This window comes from Oscarella lobularis, chromosome 5 (assembly GCF_947507565.1).
Source record: "Oscarella lobularis chromosome 5, ooOscLobu1.1, whole genome shotgun sequence".
Classification (NCBI taxonomy): domain Eukaryota; kingdom Metazoa; phylum Porifera; class Homoscleromorpha; order Homosclerophorida; family Oscarellidae; genus Oscarella; species Oscarella lobularis.
Genome location: NC_089179.1, coordinates 3,069,524 through 3,083,524, shown reverse-complemented (window position 1 = coordinate 3,083,524; position 14,001 = coordinate 3,069,524). Strand labels below are relative to the sequence as shown.

The window sequence follows — 14,001 nt, the reverse complement described above, 5'->3', positions numbered from 1 at the left end:
CCTAACTTTCGCTTTCAATTTTTCATCGGGTGCAGCGATTTCAGTGGCAACCTAATTGCGCAAATCAATCGCAATTACTTTCTCCGTTTCAAGAACTTGCAAAAAATGCAAGTAGGAGTTCTTCCTTATGAAATTGAGTAATTATTTTACAGATTTGGAACACGTAACAATTTACGAAGAGCCTTCGTAGTGCCACCAACAGTTATAAGCATGTAAAATTATCACACAGTTAACGTATTATTCTCTGATAAACGTCTAAGCCACCTATTTTGTAGAGATCTTAGCAAAAATGTTTTGCTTTCTGACGTCACGGAGTTGTTTGAGACAACCTATTCGTATCAATCCCTAGACACGATGTAAATCAGAATTTATTACTATAAATTAAATTATTTGGTCAACTTCTCTTAAACTAGAAGACTTGAGGGTTGCAATTTGACAACGCTGCCAAGGGGTTTCCTAAAAAACATGCCACTTCTTCGCCAAATGTTTGATTATGATAGCCACGCTCGATTAGCCTGATATTTATCTCACATAGAGACATGTCAAACAGCAACCTACACGAAATAGAAAGAGGATGTTTTCAAAATCTAACATCTCTTACCACACTGTATGCCTGTTGTAATAGATAATTCTAAAAAGAATTATTCAGGTTCGAATTTAATTAGTTACATGCAAAACAACAAAATTTGTTGTATATCCTCTGACGCATTTGTCAACATTGGTTCGTGTGACGATTCACTTTCTCTGTAAGACAGCCATTGCATACCGGTACCCAAATAAAAATAATAACTTGATATTAGGGATTTGAGCTATAACAAAATCGCAACATTGCAAAGTCGCGTGCTAAAAGTTCGATGTTTAGCCGAAGTGTACAAAATTTAAAATGAAGTAAAAATTGGGATAATTAAATTACTTGTGTTTTAGGTTTTTTAGCCACAATTCAATATCAAAAATTGAGTCTGACGCTTTTGCGTCTTTGCCCCTCCTTACTTACCTGTTAGTTGCAAAGGCTGAAAATTGACGTTTGACAAACGCTCTTTGACATAGAAATCTCTACAACAATTCGATTAGACATTTGAAAGAAGCAACGCTGTCTTCAAACACCTTCTTCAAACGCATGTGCGAGAAAGATTTTCAAATAAAAAGACAATATCCAACTTTCGAATTCTCTCTTCTTTTCAGAAATCTTTCCTTCAATTTTCTTACAACAATCAGCGGCAAGCTATTCAGGACTGGAACGGTAGTCAATGAAATGTAATAACGTTGCGCCATACATGTAAATGTGTAAACTAAATTTACCTTCGCATGAAAGTTTTATAACGAACAACAATATTACGAACATCAAACCGTCGTTTTTCACTCGAATCACTATTTTGGAAACTCTGTACGCTTTATATGCATACTTACAAAGTACGTGAATAATATTGATGATTTCCAGAGACATTAGCGAAAACCTCCTGACAAGTATTCCAGACACTCTGTCCCATCAAACGCTCATCCAAAACCTGTAAACCTATATGTACTATTCAGTACCCAAGTCAACGTTTTCTTTAGATATTGCTTTTATAATCTCTTGACGACAATTAGATCGTCAACCTTTAGGGGCCTTTCACGTCTGAAAAATCTGTAAGTACGATTGCGTAAAAAAGACGAGAGCTTACATGTCTATGTATTCCGCATTGTGCCAGTAATCTCATGAACAACAGAATTTCTCGAGTTGAAGAAAACTCCTTTGTCTCGCTGGAAGACATCCAGACAATGTACTTAAAGCGGAGATTTATACAACCTGCATGAATGCCATGATGCCCCACTACGTTTCCCTCTCTTAGATCGTTACAAGAAAATCCTCTTACAAGGGTAAGTCGAAGGGCGTTGCTTCTCTCAAACAAAACAAAAGAAGTTGAAATGTATTCTAAAATTTGCTCAATTAACAACAACTAATCCAGCTGACTAGGTTTCTAAACTGCAGTAGACTTGCAGTGATTCCAATAACGGAGCCTGCAGCTCATTTGTAAAGAGTTTAGCGATATAACTAACGTGTACCTTGCGCTATAATTCTGTTCTAGGCATTGCATCGAGGAGACTGATGTCAAATTCTCAATATTAAGAACTTCAGCCGTTCCTTTAATAGAGAGCGGAAAATACGTTTGCAGAAAGTCAGTCCAAAAAGAAGGCAGTCGTTTGTATACCTGCAGTCAGTGTGTTCCTGGTACCAAATCTGTTATAGTACTCCTAAGCAAATCAGACGCCTCTTCGCTCTGCGTAAACTGCCCACCAGGTTCTAGCATAACGAAACCTCCATGCAAATAATACCCCTTTTTACCGCAGGTGGATACTACCAAGACAAAAGAGGAAAGAAAGACTGTAAAAAGTGCGTCAACGGTACCTTCGTCGACCCGGAATCGGCTCCCGGAAAAGCGGCCGAAGATTGCAAGGTGTGTCCCAGAGGAACAGATCGAAGCGTACACGCGGGATATCGAGCATGCAACTGCTTGACAAATCACTATCGTACGCAACGATTCGGTCCTTGCTATATGTGCGACACTCGTCTCGGCATGAACTGCCGAGATGATTACCTCAGCGTTGCTCAAGGATTCTGGTGGAGTTGGAAACGATGGGATGACGCCGACAACGATAGCATAGCCAACGAAAATCAATACGTTAGCTTCGCGAAAAATCTTATGAACAAGAGCGAGAAGTATTCAAACACGTCCACAAAGTATGACGGCTTCATACCTATGATGCATCGTTGTCCAATCAATGAAAGTTGCCGAAACGAAAAGTCAACGCGAATTCTTAGCAGTGAGATGTGCACTTCTGGATACTGGGGGACGCTGTGCGGACAATGCAGCGAAGGCTATTATTCGTGGTTTCAGAGGTGTCATCGATGTCCTCAGAAGTGGCGAACTGGACTTCAGTTTCTTGGTTTGCTCCTTCTCCTGGGCATTTTAGTCGGTGTGCTGTACGTCATTGGTAAACTCAAACGCAAAAAGAACGACGATATTGTCAAAAAAATTAGTTCTGTTCTAAAGATTACAGTCGGATTTATCCAGGTTATGTCCGTGGTTTTTGACGCTCTCACATACGTACCTTGGCCAGAAGCTCTTCTTTCGTTGGGAAATTTTGCCAAGATGATTGAGCTGAATGTGCTAGCGGTCGCTAAGCCTGCGTGCCTACACGAGAAACTAAGATTCAATGCTCTGATGCTTCCAATCATAAAGTTCTCAATTCAATTCATTCTCCTTCTGCTCGTATGGGGATACTATAAAGCGACGAGAAATCACTTTCTATTCTCCTACAGAGGTGGACATGCAGTAATCAAGAGAAAGATATCTGAAGTGAGAACGTCTTGCATGACAAACAGTTGGTGGATCTTGTTTATATGCTATCCTTCAACGGCCACTTCCATACTGGCTACCGTACCATATAAGGAATGGGCGTGTACTAAGATATGTCTTCGACAATCTAATGGGACTGACTCTGACAAATACTGCAGGTGGCTTCTAAAGGCGGACTACAGCGTTCCATGTATCTATTCCACATCTAATGCCTTGTGGGTTATATGCACGGTACTCATACTTTACGTTGTCATCCTGCCTTTACTTCTCTTCACGGCTCTAAAACTCAAGAGACGTGAAGGGCTCACAGCGCACATGTTCAAGCCTCTATCATTGAGAAGCGATTTTCTGACGAGCATTCAATTCCTCGACAGTAATTACAAAGACCAATTTTGGTACTGGGAAATGGTTGAGATCGGAAGAAAAATGGTTCTTACAGTCGGTATAGGATTCTTCGGAAAACAAAGTCATTCTGGAATCGCCTTAGCAACGCTACTCGCGACTCTATTTCTAGTGCTTCACGCGCAGCTACAGCCTGTTCGACGACGATTTGAACACTGGATGCAACTCATTGCTCTCAGCGTCATATCAACTAATCTGATGATGGGTACGCTCGTTCTGCTTTCATTCAGAGACAAAAAGGATCCTGGTTACAATAGTCTGGTTGATCAGAAGACGTTTAGCGGCATTGTCACCGTTGCCAACAGCGTTTATCTGCTCTTTGTTGCAGGTTAGACTTCCTTGGAAAGTAATCCCTTCTAATTTCAGTTCCGCAGTGATCATCTTGACTCTTATTGCTGAGTTTCGCTGCTTTAGAAAAAGTGGGTCAAAAAACGCGGAAGAATTAAACGTGAAGGAAAGGAAAACGTGCACTTACATTTCTTGCTTCTGCTTCCCGGACAAATGCTGATTGATTGATGAATAAAACTGACGAGCTTGACGATATATAGTTTTCCTCTATTCACAGCAGTGCACGTTCACGGCTACATGCGTCAAGTTGGAGGCCCTCACAAAAACATTAGCAATCCCTTGTTGCTGCACCCGCCCCAGTTCTAATTACAGTGAATAGAAAATTGAATACTTTTCCTCTCATTTCGATACTAGATCTAGTAGAGGCAAGAGTGCAGTGCAGTTTTACGTAGCAATACCTTCGATCTGCCTTCTACACAGGGCATCAGGTGTCCTAGGCGCAAGGCTAAAGACAAATTCGAATGTAACCCCACGAATCAAGACAGAATGGTCTTCGCTTCGACTGTCGATCCTTCAGGACTGCAAAGGACAACCGAAATCGTCGTAAACACTCTTAGGTACCACGTCATTGCCACTAGCGACACCGATTGGCGAGACTCAACGACTGCCACTTCTGCAAGAAGCCCTCCGAACTCCCGTATATCCATCAGTTACTGTACTTTCTACAAACCCACTTTTCCTGATTCTCAGATTCCCTTGACGCGGTGAGGACAGCTCTAAGTAGTATCATTTTACGTTTTTTCATGCGCTGTTGCACGTTTCTACCTGATACCAAAAGCTTAGATTGGTTTCAATAATTGCCTTTGTAAAAGTTTTGGTTTCAAGAAGTTTTCAAACCTTCTAAATTATCTAAATGATCTAAACTGGTATCACCAGCTGTTCATCCTCTCTCCCTATACACACACCGGTCAGGTCAAAGCATGCATGCTAGCTTCTATCTCTACCCTCTCTATCCGCCGCTTATTATATATTACCTTCACTCTACTTTCAAACACATCAAAAAAGATATTTCAACTGAGCAACTTGAAGCACAATACCAAAGCGATTTTTGTCCGTCAAACCATGTCAAAGTTTGACACGATTACAAATGGCAAACTGATGTCCGCTTTCTTCGCCTAATCTTTCTTTTAGCACTCTGACTGAAAGTGAAAAGGCTCTCCTCGTCGTCCTTGTCTGCTTCTAAACTGAAAGGCTTTGTCTTTCCCATTGCAACTTTGATACAAGCAATGACGTTTCCTTGAGCATTTATCATTTTAAAAATCGCATGCGCATCAACCTGTCACAACTAAATAATAAATTACCCATCTTTTGTAGGCATTAGACTCACAACGATCTTTTGTTTTTCCATAAGGTCTTCTCTACTCCAATAAGCCTCATACACTACTGGCTCTAATAATGCTTTTTGATTGCAACAAATTTGGCAAAGAAGCTTTACTTTAGCCACGTGTGGTTAGTCTACTTACGAAATGCTTGAATAGGACAAGGAACATTCTCATAAGATTCAACACTGCCACGGCAAACGAACTCGCGTGAAGTGCAATGAAAACGTTTTCTTGGCCGTATAACAGCAAACGTTTCTAGCTGCAGTGTTACATCAGTTAGATTTGTAGCTACAAAATCGATTTGTACGCTGCTATACCACGTTACGGTACTTACTAGGCATCCCAATCAAGAAAGCGGAGATTGCGTCTGTCGTTATCTCAAAAGTTGCATTAAAGTATTGTATTTCTTTGCTTATGTTAGCTAAAACGTAGAATAAGCGGCTACCTAAACGTCGATGTCACCTCACCACATGGCTTCAAGCAAACGTACTGATTGCAACTTAAATTGTAACCAGAAAACGACCCAGCTGCCGTAGCTTCGAGCGCAATGATAATCAAACAGACACGCGCAACGATCACGCTCTCAATCATCCGCGCAAGGAAGTGCCACTGATGAAAGTTCAGACTCTCAAGTGACCTTATCTCTCTCGCTCTTTCAATTTTCAATTATTATGAAATAGAATCTCTCTATATAGAAATGCTGTGAAAAGAGTTAACCCGGGAAATGAAATTAGATAACGAGGGGCTATTCCCTAATGCATAAAGCAACGAACCCTCGCGAACTCACCTCACTTTTTTCTTTGTTCTGATGAGCTGGATTCTGTTAGTAGGACTATTGTCGGCGACGGCTGCAAGCATCAGTGAAACATTTCCCGGCTGCAATGTTTGCCGGTGTATTTCGAGCAACGAAGGCTTTAGTATGAGCATCGATTGCAGCTTAAGGACTCCCAGACTTCATTTGTTGCCTTTGAACTCTTTGTTTCCAGCGGAAGCAACATCATTGTAAGCTTAGCTCCTTTGGCGTTTAGGCTCACCTTCGTTTTCAATTTCGGTGCAGCAACTTTAGCTGCAATGCCGTCAAGCACATCGATCGAAATTACTTTCTCCACTTCAAAAACCTAACATACATGCAAGATTATTTCCTCGTTTCTGCAAGGCAAATACTTTATTTCTTGCAGCGCGGGACACAAAAACAAACTACAAACAGCGTTTGTAGCGCCGAAAACTCTTAGAATAATGTAAACTTGAATTTAAGTTGTGTGCAAATTATCAATAATCAAGTCATTTGGCGGTTCTAGAGATCTTAGCTGGAATCCCTCATTTTTTGACGTTGCGAACATCTTTGATTCAACGTACACGTACTCTTCTTTACAAGAGCTGTAAGTCTAGTTTTATGAATAAAACTTAGTTATGTTATTTCTTAATTAAATTAGCTATTTTTAGATATTTCGAAGGTTGTAACTTTACAACGCTTCCAAAAGGCCTTTTTAAAGACTTTCCAGCTCTCTACAAAATGTTTGGGACTTTATACCAGTGTCTATCTTATATACGGACACTGTAGTTTGCAACTGCATTCTCCTTTACACAGACGGTTGGGAAGAAGTAACGTACGTGAAATAGAAGAAGGGTGCTTTCGAAACCTGACGTCGCTTCAAGAACTGTACAAGCTGTGCTATTTTTTAATTATTGATTAGAAATAATTTGCTTAGTCACTTGAATTACAACGAACTTCGCCGTCTTCCTGCTAAGGCCGCTTTTTCCAACGTTGGAAATTGTTCAAACGTTTTATTACTGTAAGAATTTAGTTGTTCAGTAAGCTTGCATATACAAGATTTAATACCTTGTTGGTTCTAGGAACATCGGAAATAACAAGATCACTAAATTGCCAAGTCATGTGCTAAAACTCGAGTGTTTGACCTATCTGTAAAAGATTCATTAAAGGTAGAGCCTATCATAGTCAAATGTTTTATCTTAGAGGTATACAAAACAATTCCATATTCGAAATAGCATCAGATGCTTTTGCTTCTTTGCCTAAACTTACGAATCTGTTAGTCGTCCATACACATATACAGTATGACAATAACTGAAGTGGTCCTGCCTCATATAGACATCTCGAATATAATTTAATTACACATCTGAAACCAGGAACGCTGCTGTCTATAAATATGCTGTGGCATATGATGTAAAACAAATACTTGAATGAAACATAGCTGCTATACCAAATTCTTCTGGATTTTAGAGATCTTTCGCACAATTTGTTAACATCGATCAGCGGCAAAATATTCAGTAACACAACAAGAGTTTATATAATGTAAATACGTCGCTGTTTAATTAAAAGTGACGAAATTTAATTCGACGAAGGTATATAGCAAATAACGATCTTACAACTATTGAACCGTCGTTCTTTACACAAGTCACTATTGAGGGATCACTGTACGCATTGCTTGCAATGAAGTAGAAACGCAAATAACTATATCTTCTGATACTTTAGAGACGTCAGCACAAACCTCTTGACGAGCATGCCTGACACTCTGTCTCACCAAAGGCGTCTCCAAAAATTGTAAGCAAAAACGAATCTGTGAATAAAGTTTACTTTCTTTTTATTCTAGACATTGCTTCTACAATCGCTTAGCAGTGATTGGATCATCGACCTTTAAAGGGCTTTCGAGCCTAATGGTTTTGTAAGCTAGTGCATGTACAAGTTGGAAGCTGCGTGAAAAGAATTCTGCTGTCAGAAATCTTATAGGCAACAGAATTTCAGATATTGAAGACAACGCACTCACTTCTCTAGAAACAATTGAGAAAATGTATAAGCAGAGCTCACTGGCTAATCAATGAAGTGGCTCATTAGCGGATTGGCTTACTGAATTGAAGCCAAAAGTCTATTATGTTAATTAACCTTAGTAATTTCCGTCGTAGATACCTGCAAGGCAACCCCCTAACAAACCTTTCTCAAAACGCCTTGCTTCTTTCCAGCAAAACAAAACATGTCACTGATATGTAAACGTAAAATTCATTTGCCATTTAAGCACTAAATAGTTCGACTCTATATAGATACCTAAACTGCAGCGGATTCACAGTGATTCCCACTACGGAGCAACGCGTTCTTCTGTGAGGAATTTCCTCTATATAGCTGTATGCTGGACGGGCAAAACTATCTGTATAGGTATTGCGTTGAAAAAACTTCTGTCACAGTTTCCGTGGAGAGAGAGGAAGCTCATTCCCTGATACGGAATGGAGAATTCGTTTGCAGAAAACCCTCGTCTCACTGTCATGACAGGCGCTATCACAAGTGCACGCAGAACCGGGACTATTTCGAGTGCATTCAGTGTCGCAAAGGCACTAAATCCGTGAAAGATAACTTGAAATCCGAATTTGAGGTTTCTTCGCATTGCATAAACTGCCCAGCAGGTCCGTAACGCTATGTATGTATAGCAAACTGCGAAAATAGATACTTACCATTGCACAGGTGGATATTACCAAGACGAAAAAGGTAAGGCAGACTGTAAAAAGTGCGTCAACGGTACCTTCGTCGATCCGGAGTCGGCTCCCGGAACAGCGGCTGAAGATTGTCAGGTGTGTCCCAGAGGAACAGATCGAAGCGTACACGCGGGATATCGAGCCTGCAACTGTTTGAAAAATCACTATCGAACGCAACGATTTGGTTCTTGCTATATGTGCGACTCTCGTCTCGGCATGAATTGCCAAGATGATTACCTCAGCGTTGCTCAAGGATTCTGGTGGAGTTGGAAACGATGGGATGACGCCGAAAACGATAGCATAACCAACGAGAATCAATACGTTAGCTTCGTGAAAAATCTTATGAACAAAAGCGAAAACCATCCAAAAACGTTCACAAAGTACGACGACTTCATACCTGTGATACATCGCTGTCCAATAAATGAAAGTTGCCGAAACGAAAAGTCAATGCGAATTCGTAGCAGTGAGATGTGCAGTACTGGATACTGGGGAACGCTGTGCGGACAATGCAGCAAAGGCTATTATTCCTGGTTTCAGAGGTGTCATAAGTGCCCCCAGAAGTGGCGAACAGGACTTCAAATTCTTGGCTTGCTCCTTCTTCTGGGCGCCCTAGCCGGCGTACTGCAAGTCATTCGAAGACTCAGACGAAAAGGCGCCAAGGAAGGCGATCTCGTCGATCAAATAAGTTCGGTTCTAAAAATAACAGTTGGATTCATTCAAGTCATGACGGCTGTTTTTGACGCTCTTGCTTACGTACCTTGGCCTGAAGCACTACTTTCATTGGGGCACTTTACAAAGACGATCGAGCTGAATGTGCTCGCTGTCACTACGCCCACGTGTCTACACGAGAAACTACGATTCAATGCTCTGATGCTTCCAATTATTAAATTCTCGATTCAACTCATTCTTCTTTTGCTTATATGGGGATACTATAAAGCGAAGAGAAACTATTTTCTACAGTCTTTCAAAAGCGGACAAGCAGTTATCAAGAGAAAAGTATCTGAACTGAGAACGACTTGCATGAGGAACAGTTGGTGGATCCTATTTATCAGCTATCCCTCAACGGCCACTTCTATACTGGCTACCGTGCCGTATAAGAAATGGACGTGTACTAAGATATGTAAATCTAATGCGAGTGACTCTGACAAATACTGCAGGTGGCTTCTAAAGGCGGATTATAGCGTTCCGTGTATCTATTCCACATCAACTGCCTTGTGGGTTACATGCACGGTACTCATACTTTACGTATTCGTTCTACCTTTCCTCCTCTTTATGGCTCTGAAACGCAAGAGACGCGAGGCTCTCGCACCGCGCAAGTTCAAGCCTCTATCTTTGGAAGATGATTTTCTAAAGAGCATTCAATTTCTCGACAGTAATTACAAAGATGGATTTTGGTACTGGGAAATGGTGGAGATCGGAAGGAAAATGGTTCTCACGGTTGGTATGGGTTTCTTTGGAAAACAGAGCCATTCTGGAATCGCCTTGGCAACGCTACTTGCAACACTGTTTCTAGTGCTGCACGCACAGCTACAGCCTGTTCGACAACGATCTGGACACTGGATGCAACTCATTGCTCTCAGCGTCATATCGACTAATTTGATGATGGGTACACTCGTTCTGCTTTCATTTAGAGATAAAAAGGATCCTGGTTACAATAGTTTTGTTGATCAAAAGACATTTAGCGGCATCGTTATTGCAGCCAATATTTCCTATCTGCTCTTTTTTGCAGGTTAGACTTCGTACGCGCATTCGCTGTTCTATTTATATTTAATTTTTTGCAGTAATTGTCTTCACTCTTATTGTCGAAACGAGGAAGAAAATTGCTGCTTCGTTTTGCTGCTACAGAGCTCCAAAACCTGTACACGAAGAAACGTAGACGACGTAGTTGTTCCTAATTGTTTCATTCTGCAATATAAGCTCTGAAACACTCTAGCGCATACCCTCCTCTAGTCAAAAAGAGCCTCTATGAAGAAGACGCTTTGTCCTGTCCTGCAATGCACGCAGCAATACCTCAGTTCCTTCGCTCCGAGTCCGATCGCGAGACGGATTGGCGAGATTCAAGACGATTTCGAGTTCTGTACGCACGAAGGTAAGAACAGCCGGGAACTCTCGTAAACGCTTAGCTGGTGTGCATGCTAATTAATTTTCTGCTACAGTTGCCTCACAGGTGTGAATTTGGTTTTCACTCAACGTTGAAAGAAAGCCAATCAGTTTCATCACTTCAGCATTTTCATTACGCAATCATAAGGCGACTGCAAATCACATAATTGGCCCTTCGCTTCTTTCGGCTTCGTCTTTTAGCGCTTCTACCGATAGGAATGTGTTTGCGAATAACAGGTTTAACCCCACTGCTCAAATTGCCTTGATCAGTTTCGAGCGCCAGTTCGGGAATATGTTAGCAAAGGGAGGAGCGCTGGATTTGAAAGCGTTCGATTTTCGTTCGGTCACCGTTAGGCTTTGATTTATTGTCATTGGAGCTCGAGCGCTCCTTGACGTACTGTGCGTGTCGTTTTTTCTGTCGTTAAATTAATCTCGTTTCGTGACCTTTTCTGTTCTTGGGGCGGCGTGGATTGATTGCTTGGAGAAAACGCCGATTGCTTGTGTTTTTTTTTCAACTAGTTGCCAAGACAATATGAATGCCTAGCCTCGCAAGCCACTCCCTTCTCGTCCCGGGGACATCCGGGGGCTGGCTTGCGAGTGAGATTCGCTTTGTTCGGCTTTCTATAGGCGTGTGGCAAACGATCGAGCCTATCGACTAGATTCTGCGATGCACAAAGCTGCCTCAACATTCACGTTAAAACATTGTGGTTGAGGAGCGAAGTTCGCAGGCAGGCCGCTTATGAACTTGTTCGGCTTCATTTACCCACCGCGTTCATTTTAGCGTAATTCATTGAAGCCATCGTCGTACGCCCTCGGGCGCTTTATCTTGGTGGCATAGCCTCGCGTGCAGGCTCTGATTCCGGGGAGGAGAAGGGCCTGCATGGCACGCGAGTCTACTGTAGCAGCCTAGCAGCGGCGGTTCCGCGCGCTGTACGGGGCTTTGATCCAGAAATGATCACGTGAGTATGAGACACTTCTCTCGCAAGCTGGCGGTCTATGCGCAATCGAGGCGGCGCCCGACGTCGGAGAGAAAACGTTTTGACGATATCTCTTTACTTTTTCGCGTGGTACGATGCGGGGAGGGGTCCTTTCCGGCGCGTACAGTACGCGCATCCAGGCGAAGAATTGCGAACATCCAAGACGGGCAAACGAAACATTCGAAACGTCATTTCGCGAGCAGACGATCTGTCGACTCTTTGAACACGTTTCGACCAGGAGTCCGACTGTGGAAGGGGATCGTTTATAATGCATACTGTGCCCACGTGATCAAATGCCAATATTCCATTTAATAAGCAACAACATCAGCAAGACAACAGACACGGCAAGCCAGAACATCAAAGACGTGCAGACAAACGAGAGAATGTCATTTCCTCGATCAACCGGTATTCGAGCGTTTGGAAGCTCACTTGCTTAAAGCATCAGCATTATAGAAAAAGAACCTATATTGTCCCGTCATTACCAATCACTTGAACCTCAGCAAGACTAAGAGCGTTCTTTCCAAGGAGGTGAACGTCAACGTAACTCACCTTCTCGACTTTCTCCTCGAACGCGTATATTTCGGTTTGTGTGCCACCAGCGAAATTTTTCGTCGCCAGCGTTTTGCCAACCGCGTTTCGCAGCGTGACGTTGAAATTGGCGAGACGTTCCATGCAGCAGTCGACGCGATTGAAAACGCGAACCAAGTTGACAGTGTACGAGCCTCGAAGATTGACCTGCCACCAGGCTTGATCATCGTTGTTCGTGTGAGTGACCGAGCACCACGGATAGAAGACGCCCTCCGTGTTACCGTCGACGGCCACGGATGCGTCTGGTAAACAGTCGTGATCGTAGGTCGAGCTTTGAACTGCGGGTTTGAATTTGGCCAAGTCTTTTACTAAGGGTAGCGAGTTTACTCCTAACATAATTATTCCCATAATGAATTAAGGTAGTTGTTACGAGCCCTTGATTCTACCGACCGTAAACGTCCACTTCGGCGAGAGTGAGAAAGCCGGTTCCGCGAAGTTGAACTCGAACGTAGCGACCTCCTGAGAGCAGAACTGGGAAGGACATTTTCTCTCTGCCACCCTTGTCTTCGTGAATGCTTTTCAAGACGTTGTGGGATTCATCCTTTATTATGATGTCGAAGTCGGAGAGACTGTCCATGCAACAGTCGATGCGATTGAAAATAACGACTGAATAGACGTATGAGGTTTTGGTCAAGTCGACTTCCCACCACGCTCTCGCATCCTTGTTCGTGTGTGTGACTGAGCACCACGGATTGAAGACGCCCTCGTTGTTTCCGTCCGTCGCTTTTGAAGCGGTTGGGTTGCACGGGTGAGAATAGGTCGAGCTCTGCGTTGCTCTTCCAAAAGTGGCCAAATCGATTAAGTATGTGTCAGAGTCTTTCAGAATTTTGTCATCTAGAAGAAAACCTGTATTATTTAGGGCTCCTATGTGGTAAGTGAATGTAACTTGGACGCTTCGGCCCGCGAATTTGACACTGTCTGGCTATTTGCATGTACACCAATCAAATGTATCGGACCCGCGTAAACGACACTGTCTGGCTATTTGCATACTAATCAAATGTATGAATTGAACTTTGACGCTTCGGGCGGTGCATTTGGCACCATAATCAGCGCGTCGAGATTGAAATGCACGAAGTGTCGACTCTAATTGCAGCTGTTTCTCCACTCCACCGTCTTAGTTATCATGAAAAGTCAGATGCTGATTTTTGAATACGAGGTAAATGGATTAATTAGGCAGAAAGAGCGAAGGTAGCTATAAAAATGTCAGGCTCCGTCGCTTGACTCGACCCCACCATAGCGCGAAAATAGAGCGAAGTTCGTTTTATGAACTTGTTCGGCTTCATTTGCCCACCGCGGTTTATTTTTAGCGTATTTAATGGAAGCCATCTTCTTCGTACGCCTGCGGGCGTTTTATCTTGGTGGCAGCGGCGTAGCCTCGCCTGCAGGCTCGTTTCCTCTGATCCCGGGGAGGAAAAGAGCCTGCATGGCACGCGAGGCTGCGGTACT

At 42.7% G+C, this 14,001-nt stretch overlaps 3 protein-coding genes and 1 long non-coding RNA gene across 4 annotated transcripts; 2 read left to right on the top strand and 2 right to left on the bottom strand.

Moving 5' to 3' along the window:
• The first annotated feature begins 164 nt into the window (after positions 1 to 164).
• LOC136187270 (uncharacterized) lies at positions 165 to 4,334 on the top strand. Its single transcript, XM_065974841.1, has 18 exons — positions 165 to 212; positions 276 to 356; positions 414 to 485; positions 536 to 607; positions 666 to 746; positions 801 to 869; positions 925 to 996; positions 1,048 to 1,119; positions 1,183 to 1,254; positions 1,313 to 1,384; positions 1,439 to 1,507; positions 1,555 to 1,626; positions 1,689 to 1,760; positions 1,830 to 1,907; positions 1,955 to 2,011; positions 2,067 to 2,278; positions 2,329 to 4,068; positions 4,115 to 4,334. Exons 3-18 carry the CDS (start codon positions 466 to 468, stop codon positions 4,246 to 4,248), a joined length of 2,964 nt encoding a protein of 987 aa, XP_065830913.1. The 5' UTR covers positions 165 to 212; positions 276 to 356; positions 414 to 465; the 3' UTR covers positions 4,249 to 4,334.
• A 558-nt stretch (positions 4,335 to 4,892) lies between these two features.
• On the bottom strand, positions 4,893 to 6,014 carry LOC136187058 (uncharacterized). Its single transcript, XR_010669827.1, has 5 exons — positions 5,878 to 6,014; positions 5,745 to 5,831; positions 5,552 to 5,698; positions 5,416 to 5,477; positions 4,893 to 5,364 (listed from the first exon to the last, which is right to left on the bottom strand). It is a non-coding gene; the product is annotated as an uncharacterized lncRNA (long non-coding RNA).
• Positions 6,015 to 6,532: 518 nt separating this feature from the next.
• On the top strand, positions 6,533 to 10,828 carry LOC136187210 (uncharacterized). The gene is made up of 18 exons (XM_065974760.1): positions 6,533 to 6,648; positions 6,709 to 6,789; positions 6,854 to 6,925; positions 6,999 to 7,070; positions 7,120 to 7,203; positions 7,265 to 7,333; positions 7,386 to 7,457; positions 7,518 to 7,592; positions 7,650 to 7,721; positions 7,772 to 7,843; positions 7,902 to 7,970; positions 8,020 to 8,091; positions 8,146 to 8,217; positions 8,330 to 8,410; positions 8,465 to 8,521; positions 8,577 to 8,821; positions 8,880 to 10,619; positions 10,672 to 10,828. Exons 8-18 carry the CDS (start codon positions 7,576 to 7,578, stop codon positions 10,764 to 10,766), a joined length of 2,592 nt encoding a protein of 863 aa, XP_065830832.1. The 5' UTR covers positions 6,533 to 6,648; positions 6,709 to 6,789; positions 6,854 to 6,925; positions 6,999 to 7,070; positions 7,120 to 7,203; positions 7,265 to 7,333; positions 7,386 to 7,457; positions 7,518 to 7,575; the 3' UTR covers positions 10,767 to 10,828.
• Positions 10,829 to 12,256: 1,428 nt separating this feature from the next.
• On the bottom strand, positions 12,257 to 13,487 carry LOC136187396 (uncharacterized). The gene is made up of 4 exons (XM_065974975.1): positions 13,442 to 13,487; positions 12,946 to 13,389; positions 12,450 to 12,884; positions 12,257 to 12,399 (listed from the first exon to the last, which is right to left on the bottom strand). Exons 1-4 carry the CDS (start codon positions 13,485 to 13,487, stop codon positions 12,257 to 12,259), a joined length of 1,068 nt encoding a protein of 355 aa, XP_065831047.1.
• Positions 13,488 to 14,001: the final 514 nt, after the last annotated feature.

Bases quoted from the DNA above. Each gene is read 5' to 3' on its own strand.
- LOC136187396 (XM_065974975.1), bottom strand. From the start codon at position 13,487: ATGCAAATAGCCAGACAGTGTCAAATTCGCGGGCCGAAGCGTCCAA. The intron at 12,885-12,945 runs GTCGGTAGAATC...TAATTATGTTAG, and splicing joins CGCCGAAGTGGACGTTTACG to GAGTAAACTCGCTACCCTTA. The intron at 12,400-12,449 runs GTAATGACGGGA...TGATGCTTTAAG, and splicing joins TGCTGAGGTTCAAGTGATTG to CAAGTGAGCTTCCAAACGCT.
- LOC136187270 (XM_065974841.1), top strand. From the start codon at position 466: ATGCCACTTCTTCGCCAAAT. The intron at 486-535 runs GTTTGATTATGA...TATCTCACATAG, and splicing joins ATGCCACTTCTTCGCCAAAT to AGACATGTCAAACAGCAACC. The intron at 1,761-1,829 runs GTACTTAAAGCG...TCCCTCTCTTAG, and splicing joins CTGGAAGACATCCAGACAAT to ATCGTTACAAGAAAATCCTC.
- LOC136187210 (XM_065974760.1), top strand. The intron at 8,411-8,464 runs GTAAACGTAAAA...GACTCTATATAG, and splicing joins ACAAAACATGTCACTGATAT to ATACCTAAACTGCAGCGGAT. The intron at 10,620-10,671 runs GTTAGACTTCGT...AATTTTTTGCAG, and splicing joins CTATCTGCTCTTTTTTGCAG to TAATTGTCTTCACTCTTATT.